The 16,287-nt window shown below is 44.6% G+C and overlaps 1 protein-coding gene across 3 annotated transcripts in view; it reads left to right on the top strand.

Moving 5' to 3' along the window:
• The window catches only part of radx (RPA1 related single stranded DNA binding protein), a 72,556-nt gene that overhangs the window by 42,995 nt on the left and 13,274 nt on the right, over nucleotides 1–16,287 (top strand). For 2 of the 3 annotated variants that reach the window (XM_072271032.1, XM_072271031.1), the window contains exons 11-14: nucleotides 733–920; nucleotides 4,211–4,270; nucleotides 4,371–4,448; nucleotides 4,762–4,836. In XM_072271032.1, the coding sequence (XP_072127133.1) occupies nucleotides 733–920; nucleotides 4,211–4,270; nucleotides 4,371–4,448; nucleotides 4,762–4,836 (401 nt within the window). The remainder of the gene's footprint in view (nucleotides 1–732; nucleotides 921–4,210; nucleotides 4,271–4,370; nucleotides 4,449–4,761; nucleotides 4,837–16,287) is intronic. The other variant, XM_072271033.1, reaches the window with a different exon arrangement.

Raw genomic sequence — 16,287 nt, 5'->3', positions numbered from 1 at the left:
CACTAGGGCCCTGTACAGCTGCAGAAGGACCTCTTTGCTCTTGTACTCAATTCCCCTTGTTATGAAGGCCAGCATGCTATTAGCTTTCTTCACAGCCTGCTGTACTTGCATGCTTGCTTTCAGTGACTGATGCACAAGAACACCTAGATCTCGTTGTACTTCCCCTTTTCCTAACTTGACTCCATTTAGATAATAACTTGCCTTCCTGTTCTTACCACCAAAGTGGATAACCTCACATTTATCCACATTAAACTGCATCTGCCATGCATCTGCCCACTCACCCAGCCTGTCCAAGTCACCCTGCATTCTCATAGCATCCTCCTCACATTTCACACTGCCACCCAGCTTTGTGTCATGGGCGAATTTGCTAACGTTACTTTTAATTCCCTCATCTAAATCATTAATATATATTGTAAACAGCTGTGATCCCAGCACTGAACCCTGCGGTACCCCGCTGGTCACCGCCTGCCATTCCGAAAGGAAAGCAGTAGAAAACCACGAACGTGCATTTAGTGGCCACTTTATTAGGAACCTCCCATACCTAACAAAGTGGCCACTGAGGGTATGTGTTTATGCTGTTTATATATTTATATGTAAGTATATAAATAATAATTTATGTATTTGTATTTTATTTTTACGTATTACAATGTATTGCTACCACAGAACAACAAATTCCACAACATATGTCGGCGATAATAAACCTGATTTTAATTCTGTTCTTGTGCTGAGCAGAATACTGCCAATAATGCAGGCCTGTCATTGAAGGAAGGCAACGCTTTCCCACAGTCGTCTTTGGAGCCAGTCCAACTGATGGACCATCTAGAGAAACGTTTGAACCAGCCGGCAAAGAGGCTTCAGACTGTGCAGGCCCAGGGGCGCCAGAAGTGCAGGTCACTGGTATTGAATAATTACGTATTAAGGTGAGTAAGGTTCAAGGTGGCTGCACGTCACCACCTTCTCAAGGGCAGTAAAGGATGGAACATAGAATAGTATAGCATTTTAAAGGCCCACCATTTTATGCTAATCTATATCAATTTTTTGGTGGTGGGGTGGAGATACCTCTCTACCAAAGGAGGTGTAATGCACTCCTGCCCTCCACTAGCTGCTGGTCACCCTAGTGCAAGGTGTAGCACCCGTTCAGCCCCAGCCCCCTCCCCCTCCCCCACAATCAGGGTCACGTGAAGCCATGGGAGCAGCTGGTGGATGGTTGTATGACCAGATGCCGCATATCACAAGTCCTGGTTATGTGACCACTGACGCCAGGCAGACAGTCTCTGAAGAGTATTGGTAATGGCTGGGGTCACCCGTATTGTAAAGAAACTGCCCGGAAGAAGGCAATAACAAACCGCAAATTGCCAGGAGCAATCATGGTCATGAGAAAAGAATAAGAGCAAAGAGTGAAGGGGGTCTTCCCCACAGGCAATGGATTAAAGCTGGCTGGAAGACCATGATCACCCATGTCATATGACACGGCACATGATGATGATGTATATAAACATAGTCAATGATCAATCTAACCCTTCCCTTCTACACCGCCTGTTACCTTCCATTTTTCTTACAGTATATCCATGTGCTTATCTCAGAGTCTCTTAAGTGTTCCTATTGTATCAGCCTCAACCATCACCCCCAACCATCACCCCCATTAGTGCATTCCAGTTACCTGCCACACTCTGTTTTTTAAAAAAAAAACAAATCTACGTCAACTGTTTACTCCTTTCCATAGACGCCGCCTGACCTGCTGGGTTCCTCCAGCATTTTGTGTGTGTTATTTTGATTTCCAGCATCAGCAGGTTTTCTCTTGCTGTGTTCATTTCTGGTTGCCTCTTAATAGGAAGGATCTGAAAGCTTTAGAGAGGGAGCAGAGGAGATTTACCAGGATGCTGCCTGGCCTAGAGAGCATGTCAAGTGAGGAAGTGTTGAGTGAGCTTGGGCTTTCCTCTTTGAAGTGAACAAGGATGAAAGCTAACCTGATGTCCATGTATACGATGATAAGAGGCACTCGTAGAGTGAACAGCCAGCTCCTTTTTCCTAGGTGCAACTGGCGAATATGAGAGGGCATAATTTTAAGATGACAAGTGGAAGATATCGGGGGGATGTCAGAAGTAGGATTCTTACACAGAGAGTGGTGGCTGTGTGGAATGTGGTGCCAGGGTTGGTGGTAGAGGCAGATGCAGTAGAAACATTTAAGAGTTTCTTAGATAGGCACATGGATGATAGAAAAATTTATTTTTATTTATTGAGTTACAGTGTGGAATAGGCCCTTCTGGCCCTTCAAGCCACACCACCCAGCAATCCCCTGATTTAATCCGAGCCTAATCACGGGACAATTTACGATGACCAATTAATTTACCAACCATACAGTTTTGGACTTTGAGTGGAAACCGGAACACCCGGACAAAACCCACGCAGTCACGGGGAGAACGTGCAAACTCCTTACAGGCAATGCCGGGAATTGAACCTGGGTTGCTGGTGCCGTAGAGCATTGTGCTAACCAGTACGCCACAGTCCTGTTATGGGGGGCTATGTAGGAAGGAAGGGTTAGATTGATCTTGGAGTGAGTTAATAGGTCGGCCCGACTTCATGGAGCTGTACTGTGATGTGCTGTTCGATGAAAGGTGGAGCTCCTGATGGTGTGTCACTCTCCATAGCTCAGCCAAGTTTCCCGTGTGGGACTTGAACCCGTGACTTCTTAGTTTCAGAGGTGTTGCCCTATGGAACTCCAGCTATGTTGTGATGTCAGTTCCCAATCAACAGTCCAAGTAGATGCTGTTTAAAGGCTTTGTAATTGATAACTGTTTGCCTGTTGAAAACAGTGTGATTTACAGCCCTTAAAATTTATAATTCATACTAGCTCCTACCTCACCACCATTGAGGGCCCAAACCTTCCTATCAGGTCAGGCAGCCCTTCACCTGCAAGTCTGTCAGGGTAATCTACTGTATCCGGTGTTCCGTGCGGCCTCTTCTACATTGGTGAGACCTAACGTAGATTGAGAAGGTTGCTTTGTTGGGCACCTTCACCCATCTGCCACAACAGGCAGGATTTCCCGGTGGGCAGCATTTTAGTTCCACTCCCCGTTCCTATCATGCAATGTTGGTCCATGACTTCTTGTACTGCCATGATGAAGCCACCCTCAGGCTGGAGGAGCAGCACCTCGTATTGGAAGCCTCTGACACAGCGGTCCCCAACCACCGGGCCTCAAAGCATGTGCTACCGGGCCATGAGGTCACGATATGAGTCAGCTGCACCTTTCTTCATTCCCTGTCACGCACTGTTGAACTTGAATATCAGGTTACCAACTGTCCTGTATTTGCCGGGACATCTCGTATATTGGGCTAAATTGGTTTGTCCCATACAGGACCGCCCTTGTCCCGTATTTCCCCCGCTAAGGTAGAGCGTTCTGTGAAACCTTTCGTACCAAAATGGCGTAAAGCGAAGAAGCAATTACCATTAATTTATATGGGAAACATTTTTGAGCGTTCCCAGACCCAAGAAATAATCTACCAAATAACACATAAAACCGAAAATAACACTAACATATAGTAAAAGCAGGAATGATTTGATAAATACACAGCCTATATAAAGAAGAAATAATGTATGTATAGTATAGTCGGGAAGATTAAGCCAAAAAATCCGCACGTACGCGCATGCGCACATCACGCATGTGCACACAGATGCCCGCGCAAGGCTTCATGGTCATGGTAGTCCCAGGAGACAAGTGTCCTGGGAGACATGTTGAGATGAGTTTAACCCTACTTGAACAGCACCCCCCCCCCCACCCCCGTCGGCCGGTCTGCAAGAATATTGTCAATATTAAACCGGTCCGCTCTAACATGATGGCACAAACATTGATTTCTCTAACTTCCAGTAATTTCTCCCCTTCTTATTTTGTCTTCTTTCCCCTTCCTTTCCAGTCCTGATAAAGGGTCTTGGCCTAAAATGTAAACTCTATTGATTTATGGAGAGTAATGAACAGTCAACAAAGGGTCTCAGATAGAGCTGATGAAGGGTCTTGGCGCGAAATGTTGACTGTTTTTTCCTCTCCAGGGATACTGCCTGACCTTCGGAGTTCCTCTAGCATTTTGTTTGTAAGATACTCTGGATTTCCAGCATCTGCAAAATCTCTTGTGTTTACAATCAATATGAGCTACTTCCAGCATCAGTTTAATGAAACTGGTGGGATTGAACTTTAATACCTCTGTGTTCTTTCAGACACAGGTATAACTTGAGGGATTTACAGAAGACTGACAGGAACAAAGGACGAGCTTCCAGGTATGTTGGTGCATCCTTATCAACCCTGGCATGACTTCCTCCATGAAGTGTTGATGGGACCATTCATCCCATGGTGTTCTCTGTTGTCCACTGAATCAAGGGTGAAGCTGCTGAACGCACCTACCATTCTGAGGAAGAGGAACAAGGCGAGCAAAACGAAGGCCCAGTTACTGAAGAGGTAAATGTCAGAACCCAGCATTGCCCAGGCGTCACACTGCGTACATACGTGGCAGGTCCTCTCGTCACCTCTCCCTTAAACCCATTCCCTCACTGGTTTAGAGGATGACCTTTTTCCATTGACTGCAGCAATCATACAGGCCCTCCCTGGAGTAACACATGAAGATTAAAGGTTAACTTGTCACATGTACATCGAAACATCAAAGCGTAAAGTGAAATGTTGACAATATGCTCTTGGCTGCCCACAAGTGTTGCCACTCATCCAGCACCAGCATAGCATGTCCACAACTTACCTGAGTCTCTTTGGAATACAGGAGGAAACCCATGTGTCATGGGGAGAACATACAACCTCCTTACAGAGAGTGCAGGAATTCAACCTTGATCTTACGGTAGGTGCTGTAATGCATTCTGCTTACTGCTATGCTACTGCGCCACCCTCCATTCCCAGGTAAAGGAAGGTCATTTGCTGAGAGCTGTTCGTAACCTGAGCAGTTCTCAAGTCGCAAATGCAGCCACGAGCCAAGTTCCCACCAGGCAGAATATGCCTTGAGCCCTGCCAGTGAATCCAACTTGAGTGACTGCCAAACACTTGCTCGTAAAGGAGGTGTACGATGTGCTTGCCTTCATTTCTTTATTTATTTACAGTGCAGAATAGGCCCTTCTGGCCCTTTGAGCCACGATACCCAGCAATCCATCATTTAATCCTAGCCTAATCACAATTTACAATGACCAATCAACCTACCAACCGGTACATCTTTGGACTGTGGGAGGAAACTGGAGCGCTCTGAGGAAACCCATGCAGTCACGGGGAGAATGTATAAACTCCTTACAGACAGAAGGGAGAATTGAACCCAGGTCGCATTGTGCTGACCACTATGCTACCGTGCCAGTCAGGGGACTGAGTATTAGAATTAGGAAATCCTGTTGCAGTTATATAAAACTTTGGTTGGCCACGTTTTCTGGATTGTGTTCATTTCCGGTTCAGGAAAGATGTGAGGCTTTTGAGAGGGTACAGAAGAGGTTTACCAGGATGCTGCCTGGATTAAATCATTTCAAGTACAGGGTTAGAAAACTTGGGTTGTTTGAGGCTGTGCGGAGACCAGACAGAAGTTTTTAAGCTTATGAGTCGCATAGATAAGGTAAATAAGAGTCTCCTGCCCTGAATATAAATTTCAGATACAAGAGGGCATAGCTTCAAGACAAGAGGAAGAAAGCTCAAGGGAATTATTTGGGGCAAGTTTCTTTTACCCAGAGTAGTTGTTGCATAGAATAGGCAGCCAGGGGCACTGGTGGAAGGAACAGGCACTTTGTTCACCATGTCAATGCAAACCATAGTGCCGATCAATACTAATCACATTTGCCTGCATTAATTCCATGTCTCTATCTAGTAACCCACTTCTCTTATTTAGTTCAGGTAGCCTGCTCTCACTCAGTCCATTTTCCCTCTCCTCCTAATCAATCTCTTTCCTCTTACATCCACTTCTGCCCCTTCCATCACCCTGTTTCTCTCCCCTCCTCCATCTTCCAAAGGACCGCTCTCCCCACTGTTCCTATCTGCCCACCCCACCTCCAATATGAGGTTCCACATCCTCCCTATCAGATTCCATCACCTGGAGCCCTTTGTCACAACCATCTATCATCTCGCAGCCTCTGCCTCTATTTCCACTCTTTCCTCCTCTATCTGCTTAGTATCCCTCCACACCGGGATCCACCTATTACCTTCCAGCCTGTCACTATTACCACTCTCCCCTCCTCTATCTACCTGTCATCCCTCCGCACCTGGGTCCACTTATCACCTTCCAGCCTTCATCACTGTTTCCACTCTCCTCTCCTCTATCTGCCAAGTATCCTTCCTCGTCTGGATCCCCCTATCACTTCCACCCTTCCCCTCATCTCATTGTAGTTCACTCTATCTTTCAATCCAGGTGAATGGTCTCAGCCCAAAATATTGGCTGTTCATTTCACTCCACGGAAGGTATTTCCCCTCCAGCAGTGTGTTGTTTGCCCCAGGTTCCAGCATCTGAAATCACCATGCCCTGCTCCTTCGTGTACCTGTCAATATACCTCTTAAATGTTGTTACTGTTGTTGTCTCCTTCATGTCATCTGGCAACTCCTTCCTTATACCAACTATTCTTCGTGTGAAAAGTTTATATCCTTAAAACCACAGTGACAGAGTCATGATCACCATTGCTGAGTCTAGTTTACTTAATTCCAGATTTAATTATTGAACACTTAAATTTCACTGCTGCTCTTATGGGATTTGAGGTTGTGTCTCTGAATGAGTGGGCTCAGACCCTAGACTGTTACGAGGGGTGATTGATACGTTCGTGGCCTAAGGTGGAAGAAGTCAATTTTAATAAACCTAACACATTTATTTTTCAACATAGTCCCCTCCTACATGTACACACTTAGTCCAGCGGTCATGGAGCATACGGATCCCTTCTTTGTGGAAGTGGTCCACAGCAGGGGTGATTGATAAGTTCGAGGCCTAAGGTAGAAGGAGATGAGTTATACAGCTCTCGTTACATGCACATGAAGTTCAACTCTTTGAGTGAAAATGCAGAAAGTTTGATGTTTCTCCTCATCTCCTTCTACTTTAGGCCACAAACTTATCAATCACCCCTGCTGTGGACCACTTTCTGGAGGTCCAAGACACCAACTTCTACAAAGAAGGGATCCGTGTGCTCCACGACCGCTGGACTAAGTGTGTACATGTAGGAAAAATAAGTGCGCTAGGTTTTCTAAAATTGACTCCTTCTACCTTAGGCCATGAACTTATCAATCACCCCTCGTACTTCAACAGCGTAAATTTTCTACTTGGACCAGAACTAATCCGTGACTTTGGTCTGTAAGAATGGCAGGAAAATGGCCATTCAAGATCAGGGAGGGCAAGATGGGGAACTGATCCCAAGGGCACTTTTTTTTTTACCAAATGTACGCTTCATCTTCCCTAGGTAAAATTCAAGGCAGGTAGTCCTGTAAAGGACAGTGAAAATTGAAATATCATTACCAGGATAAGATAAGCTGTGGCAAGCATTCTTTCTTTACTTTTTTTTTTAAATTTGCAATTATGTAGACCCATTTGATGACTAGAATAAATGTTTGTCTAATAAAAGCAAACAGATTTTGTGGCAGGATTAATATGTTAATCAGGTGTTGGAGTGGAGCCCAAATCAACAGTGACTTTAAAATTTAATTCTGTCAGTATATTTATAGGAAGCCTAATCAGCTGCTGTAATTTCCTCTCAAGTCAAGCTTAATAATTCTCTATTCTGAGGGGTGTTTCACATTGGATCCATACTCAGTGGCCACTTTATTAGGTACATCTGCATTTCAGGACGTACTGTATATTGTATACATTTCTCTGACATCAAATATACCTTTTGAACACCTCGTTAATGCAAAAATCTAATCAGCTAATCGTGGCAGCAACTCAATGCATAAAAAGCATGCAGACATCATCAAGATGTTCAGTTGTTGTTCAGACCAGACATCAGAATGGAGAAGAAATGTGATCTAAGTGACCTTGACCCTGGAACGATTGTTCGTGTCAGATAGGGTGGCTTGAGTACCTTAGAAACTGCTAATCTGTTGCGATTTTCATGCACAATAGTCTCTAGAGTTTACAAAGAATCGGGTGAAAAATGAAAAGCATCCAGTGCCCGACAGTTCTGTGGGAGAAAAGGCCTTGTTAATGAGAGGGTCCAGAGGAAAATGGGCAGACTGACGGGAAAGTGACAGTTACTGATAACCACGCATTACAAAAGTGGTGTGCAGAAGAGCATCTTATAATACAGACTACAACGAACCTTGAAGTGGACAGGCTACAGCTGCAAAACGCCATGAACATACACTCAGTGGTCACCTTATAGATACCCAATAAAGTTTCCACTGTGTATATGTTACCCTATACCGCCTTGAGTTTCGTTTTCTTCACAGCACTCTTTCTGAGTGTTGTAGCTGTGGAAGGCAGACAAGAACAAAAGGTTATCCTGTTGCAGAAGAGCTACAAAAATATATTTTTTTAATCCATGGAGACATGTGAATGCAGATGTTGGAATCAAGAGCGATCCAGGTGAAGATGCCCTCCTGAAACGTCAATTGTCCATTTCCCAGGGCAGAGATCAGCTGAGTTCCTCCAATAGTTTTTGCTCTTCAAAATCCAATCAGGATGTGGCAGTTGCTGAAACATCAGTGCATTTTGATCTTGAGAGCCTCCAGTTTTACCTCAGAAGCTGGCTACAAAGACTAGAATCAGAATCAGGTTTTTTGTCACTGACATACGTTGTGAAATTGGTTGGTTTGCAGTGCAATACATTGTAAAGTGGCAATAAGTTACAGAAATGCATAAATATTTCTAAAGAAGAATTATAATGTAATGCTCATGAGTCATTAAACCATAATTCTGATGGCAGTGGGGAAGAAGCTGTTCCTGAACTGTTCAGTGTAGTTATTAGGCTCCTGTACCTCATTAATGGTAGTAGTGAGAAGAGGATACATCTAAGGTGGTGAGGATCCTTAATAATGGCATTACCTTTTGTAGATGTCCTCGATGGTGGGGAGGGGTATTCCTGTAATGGAGCTGGCTGTCTACAACTTTCTGCAGCCTCTTTCAGTCTTGCCTCCACACCAGGTTGTGATGCAACCAGTTAGAATGCTCTCCACAGTATGCTTGTAGAAATTTGCAAATTGGTCTGGGACTTGTGTCCATTGTGGCCCAGAGTAGAAGAGGATGCTGTACCTACTTCTGAATTGGGAACAGGAGTAGACTATTCCACCTTTACAGTATGCAGAGTCATTTATTTAGATCAACACCAACCTGATTGTAACCTCAACTCCTTTCATTCCCTTCCTTATATGAATCCATCTTATTTAATACTCACAGGTGGCATTTCCAAAGTCCTCTTAAGCAAAAGTGCTCCAAGTATTCAGACTCACTGAGACGAAAGATTTAACTTGACTTGTAACTCTGTTTTTTTAACTCTGTCTTAAGTGGACAACCATGCCTTTAGTACCAATTTATATAGATTGTAAAATGTTGAGTTTCTAGTGCCAATCCCTGTGGCAAATACCACCCTTTAATCTTGCCAACGGGGAGGAGACCCAGTTATGCAGCACACAAAAACCGCTGGAGGAGCTCAGCAGGCCAGGCAGGATCTGTGGAAGAGTACAGTCCACATTTCAGGCACAGACCCTTCAACAGAGACCCATTTATGTCTCTCAGTCTATCCCTATTAACCAGCTACTTTCTATCACACCAATTTGTTTACCTGCAACAGGAGCTTCTATTTTCTATAATATCCTGTGAAGTGGCACATTTCCTTCTGTAAAGGTCATCAGGTTTTTAACAAAGAGGTGTTCACAAATGCTGCTGCCATTGGCTCCAACTTTCAAGGCTTTTAAGCTGATTGCAAATACTCAAACCGACTGCAAAAGCAAATAAGCCGACTGCGAATGCACAAATGCTTAAACTCCAGTTGGGAACCTGAGAAATGTGATTTCTGTCTGGGTCTCCTGGTCCCCAGTCAAACAATTAACAGCTGCAATATCTTCTTGTTATAGGACAACTTGTACTCAAACCTAGGGTGTGCACAACTCTTTGTTTTATATATTTGCACAAGGCACCAGTGCTAGATCTGTATCTGATAAAAACAAAGCTATTATTATGTTTATGGAACTCAATGTAAGTGCAACAGTTGACTGGAATGAAATTGGGCGTATGCTTTTGGCAGACACTGACAGCAATCTGAAGCGAAACTGCGCTGATTAATTGAGCATTGCATCCAGGCTGACAGCCAGCATGGGATAGGGGGAGTGCTTTGTAGTTGGAGATAGAGACACCCACACAACATGCTCACACAGAGGTGCCTGGCTGCCTGTTCATTTCATTCAGCCGCATGTTAAACCTCAGAATCAGGTTTAATATCACCGGCATATGTCGTGAAATTCGTTAACAGTACAATGAAATACATGGTAAATAAATATAGACGAAGAAAACTGAATTATATATATATCTATTAAATAGTTAAGTTTAAATAAGCAGTGCAAAAAAAGCAAATAACAAAGTAGTTCATGGTTTCAATGTCCATTTAGAAATCGAATGGCAGAGGGGAAGAAACTGTTCCTGAATCACTGAGTTTGTGCCTTCAGGCTTCTGTACCTCCATCCCGACGGAAACAATGAGAAGAGGGCATGTCCTGGGTGGTGGGGGTCCTTAATATTCACTCAATTTTGCTCCTCAGCCAACACCAGCAGAAATAAATTAACTGCTTGATCATCGCCTGTCAGGGTATTTCCACAGCTGTGGCTGTCTAGCCCACAGGGCTGTTCAAAGCTGAGAGTCTGAGAGATTTATGATGAGGTGTTTTTTTTTTCATTCTTCAAATCTATTCAGAATCAGATTCAGGTTTATTATCACTGACATATGTTGAGAAATGTGTTCTTTTGCAGCTGCAGTACAGTGTAAGCATTAAAATACTATAAATTACTGGGTGACGAGGTGGAGATAAGTCTCTAGCAGAGAAGGTGTAAGGCGCTCCTTCCTTCTGCTGGCCCGCAGGTCACCCTTGGGCAAGAGGTAGCACCTGCTTAGCCTCCCCCTCCCCCCCACCCCCACCCAATCACAGACATCTCACCTCTCCCGGAAGTTTCGGGAGTCTCCCACATAGCAATAGTGGCTCCCTGATGCCTGCAAATTATATACAAGATCACAGAAATCAATTTTTTTTAGAGCAAGCGAGAGAAAGCAAGAGAGAGCGAGTGCGCGAGAGAGAGAGAGAAAGCGAGAGAGAGAGCAAGCAAGCGAGAGCGCGAGAGACCATGAGAGAGAGAGAGAGAGAGAGAGAGAGAGTGAGAGTGCGCCATGGCAGAGTGTTCCAAAAAAAGAAAATATAAGACGTACGTTATCCCAGACCACACTAAAGTGTACCCCTGCCTAATAGGGGTCAAAAATAATGACAGTGTTGCTCGCTGCACTGTTTGCAACAGTGACTTTTCTATTGCCCATGGTGGGTTAAGACTGTAAAAGACATGTTGAGGTGAGTTTAACAGGTGTCATTCGTTCATTAGCATAGATAACGTTATTTAAACTAGCTGGTTAGCTGCTAAGGAGCTACTCTATTGCAGACATCCCACCTCTCCCGGAAGTTCCGGGAGTCTCCCACAAATTGATGGTGCTACCTCCCTGAAATGAGTTTTTGCAGGGTGGGGTGTCTGCAATCAGAATCACGTGAAGCCATGGGAGCAAGTGGAGGATGGTTGTATGTATGAGCAGCTGGTGCATGTCACAAGTCCTGGATGTGTGACCACTGAGGTCAGACAGGCAATGTCTGATGAGTATTGATAATGGCTGGGGTCACCAGTCTTGTAAAGACACCGCCCAGAAGAAGGCAATGAAAAAAACTATCATGGTCATGGAAGGACCATGATCATCCACACATGACGAACAAACTATAAATTACAAAAAGAAATACATATTTTAAAAATTAGAGCAAAAAAAATGTGAGGTAGTGTTCATGGGTTCATGTTCCATTCAGAAATCTGATGACGGAGGGGATATCCTTAGTTCCTGAGATATTCTTAATTCATATTTCAATATATAATGAAGCCACTTGGCCCATCAAGTTCACGCTAGAGTCGCAGAGCCCTACAACACACAGACAGCCTCTTTGGCCCATCTAGTCCATCTTGAACCATTGTCCTGCCTCATCATATCGATTCTGGACCATAGCTGTCTATATCCCGGCTTATGTATCCAAACTTCACTTTAGTGTTGCAATCGAACCTGTATCCACTACTTCTGCTGATAGCTCATTCCACACTCACACTACCCTTATTTCAGAGAGTAAAGAGTTTCCTTTTAAATATTGCAACTTCCTTGCTTTTACCCTTTGACCACTAGACTCACCCAACCTCAATGGAAAAAGCCTGGTTGCGTTTTCCTTATCTATACACGTCAAAACATTGTATCCCTCTATCTAATCTCGCCTCCTTCACCTGTGCTGCAGGAAATAAAGCACTAACCTATTCAATCTTTCCCTGAAACTCAGGCCTCCAGTCCCAGCAACATCCTTGTAAGTGTTCACACGAGCACAGTACCGTAGTCATTTACGTATTGCACTGAATTGCATCCATAAAAAAAAACATTTTATGACTCATGTAGGTGATGATAAACCTGATTCTGATATAGGTCCTTGGTGTGCACTGAGTGTAAGAAGGGGGAAGGGAGAGGGGAATCATGGTTGGGGAAAAGGGGAAAGAGATCATGGGAAGCACCAGAGAGACTTTCTGTAATGATCAATAAACCAGTTGTTTGGAATCAAATGACCTTGCCTGGTGTCTCAGGGCTGGGTGTGTCTGCACCCGTGCCATTCCCCACCCTTGGCACTCCCCTGCCAGCTGTCCCATACCCACTGTGCAGTGCTCCACCCTTATTATTCCCAACATCCTTTGCTTCCATTGGATTGACAGCATATGTGCCTAAGACTTTTGCACAGCACTCTATCTTTGAGAACTATGCTCATTCTTAAAGCAATTACACCAATCCAGTGAATCAGTCTTGAATGATAGTGGCTGTTGCCTTGTGGGAAACATGTCAATAACCTGCACCCTCCAGGCCATGCTCCCTTCTCAGTACTCGTGTACGTGAAATATGCGCGTAGACTGAACCACTGCCACTTGTCATGCCTACGGAAGATCATGAGTATCAATTGGCAAGCCAGAATTCCTGACACGAAAGTGCTGTCTGTAGCAGCCATGCTCACTGTCCACACACGGCTGACATATCTCCAAGTCAGACGGGCAGGCCATGTTGTCAGGATGTCGGGCGATCACATCCCCAAGTAGTTGTTCTTCAGGGAACTGTCTGCAGGGAAGCGTTCTCGTGGTGTTCAGTGAAATCGATTCAAGCACACGCTCAAGACTTCGCTGAAGGCCTTTGAGATCTAGGGAACGTGCGGCCTTGAATCGCTCATCCTGGCGCAGTTTTCTCAATAGAGGTGTCATCAAAGCTGAAAAGGGTTGCAAAGCTGAAGCAAAAAGGAAATGACAACAGCGGAAAGAACGAGCAGCAGGCATCTCAACTACAGAACCTTCACACACTTGCCCCATATGGGGGAGGTACTTCCTAGCTCGGAATGGACTCATCAGTCACCTCCAGACACACAAATAACAAGTGCACCCACTCAGGGATGTCAGTGGTCCTCATCGCTCTCAATGGACGTGCACACACACTTGGGAAGTGGTACAGGGGCCTTAGGTCCCACACCATTATATTCAGGAACAGTTATACCCTCCAACCTTTAGGCTCATGAGCCAGCATCGGAAACTTCACTCACCACAATATTGAGCTGACTGCCAAACACAACCTCTGAACTCACTTTCAAGGATTGTACAACTCATGTTTATTATTTGTTTTTTTTTGTATTTGTGTCATTTGTCGTCTTTTGCGCATTGGTTACTTGTCAGTCCTTGTTGTTTTCATTGATTCTATTATAGTTCTTTGGTCTGCTATGAATGCCTGCAAGAAAATGAACTTCAGGTTCATATATGGTGACGTATGGATACTTTGATAATAAATTAACTTTGAACATTGAATTTCACAGTAAGTTCCACAAGCAACAATGACGACTGACCACATAATCTGACACTAAGTGAAAACAAAAACTAAAGATTCTGGTGAATGGCAGTACTGTTTGCTTGCCAAGAAATTATTTCTTGCAGTGGAACCTGAAATTGTCAACGACACGCCTTAAATGTTTGCATTATTTTTTATCTGGCAATCCTGCAGTATTATTTTGCTGTCAGCACTTTTAAAGGTGTATCAAAGAAAGGACATGCCTTGTACATTCAAAATGGATTTATGGGGACTTTTAAAGACTAGCTTTATTTGTCACATGAGCATCAAAACATAGTGAAATGCATCGTTTGTGACCAATCAAACTGGAGCAGTTTGTGCTGGGCAGCCTGCAATTGTCACCACACTTTGGGCACCAACACAGCATGCCCACAACTCACTCACTCTAACCCATATGTCTTTGGAATGTGGGAGAAAACTGGAACTTCTGGAAGAAATCCACTCTGTCACAGGGAGAATGTACAAACTGTTTATGGACAGCCGTGGGAGTCGAACCCTGATCTTACAGCCAGTGCTGTAAAGCATTGCTCTAAACACTACACTACTATGCCACAGATTCTGGAACAGGAAAAAGGATATGAAATACAACGTCAACATTGATCATATGGCATTTGTATCTTTGGAATGTTTTTATAGGTAACATTTCAGTCATCTCTCAAGCATTCAAACCAGGGTTGATTCTGGCTTCTCATTCCTTCTCACTCAGACAGATGGACACTGCCCGAACATAAACAACGATGGAAGTACCTTTACGCTTCTCACTGTGAGTGCTAATACATCAAGGTTTCAAACTGAAATATCGACAGTTCCTTTCCCCTCCACAGATGCTGCTCGACCTGCCGTTCCTTCAGCCCACTGAGTACTGTTCCACATTCCAGCATCTGCAGTCTCTTCTGTCTCCATGCTAATCATGTGGATTTGCCTTCTGCAGTAGATGTTTATAGTTCCCCACAAAATCCTGTCAAATCTTTCAATTACTGCCCCAAGTGTTCTTCTCACAATGGTTTTAAATTCTGATCGTATGTGGATTAAAGTAATAGCCATGTTGTGCCAGTGAAGCTCTGGGAATCCATGGTGAAATAAAAGGCCTGTTAGTGCATTGGCTGACGGGAGCATTGGCAAGCTTCTCTACTTAACTTAGCGGCCTTCAAAGACTTTTGATATACAAGGTGTTAAAAGGCATAGATGGTGGTTGTCTGTGGTGTCCAATGGTGACAGGAAACCTGTGCGGGAGAGTTTTTAAAGTGGAAAAGCCGTTGCACTGGGGCAGTTCCACTCTCTCAACCTCAGAACTCTGGGTCCAGTGGCAAGAACAAGCATCACAAACGGGGGTCTTCCCTGGTTATGGTGGATGACCATGATGCCTCCTGTGCCTTGTCATTCTCTTCGCTCTCCACAGAGCATTTCGGTACCAATTTCCTCGCTGTGGGATCTCACTGTAGGTCTCGTCCGCCCAGCTAGAGCTGACTGCACACGCCAGGACAGGCATGAGGCCTATCTCACCGGGGTATGAGGCCTCCAGCGACCCTCACCTGGTTTAGCACGCCTGTCGAAGCGGTGTACCGGGGCGTGGCCACTGTCCCATGCAAACAGCTGCTTGGAGCCACAGGTCACAGCTGATTACCCGGTGGGAACCACAGGTGAGTGAGCTGCCCCCGAATGGACATGACAAGCCCCTTCACCAGAAGGGCTACCCCTGCCTGGACTCCCCGTCTACCCCAAAAAAGGGCATCAATAGAGTTAATAGCCAGAGGCCTTTTCCCAGAGGGAAAATGGCTAATACCAGGGGGGAAACTTGTAGGAGGGAAGGGTTAGATTCATCTTGGAGTACGTTAAAAGGTTAGCACAACATCGTGGGCTGAAGGGCCTGTGCTGTGCTGTAATGTTAACAGTGTGTTCCATGTTGTGCTTTAACCAAAGGCTGCTTGTACCTGTGCAACACTTTCAGCATCATACAATGTCGTAAGATAAGCCCTGACACTGGGGCAGATAACTGAACGAGGGGACAATTAAAAGGGGAAGGTTTGAGGAGTTGATTCATGAGCTTCTCATTGCCTTCAGTAAACATTCCCTCAGTCTTCTACTGAAGTAAACTTCCCGAGCTGGGTGCTGAAGCAGTGATCTGACTCAGAGCGAGGAGGGTGCCAGATTAAGCCTTCCTGAAAAATGCAGACCAAAGATGACAGATTTAAATTTGTTTATTAA

Source organism: Mobula birostris, chromosome 10, assembly GCF_030028105.1.
Source record: "Mobula birostris isolate sMobBir1 chromosome 10, sMobBir1.hap1, whole genome shotgun sequence".
Classification (NCBI taxonomy): Eukaryota; Metazoa; Chordata; class Chondrichthyes; order Myliobatiformes; family Myliobatidae; genus Mobula; species Mobula birostris.
Note: the sequence above shows the minus strand (reverse complement) of the source record. Positions and strands in the feature narration are given on the sequence as shown.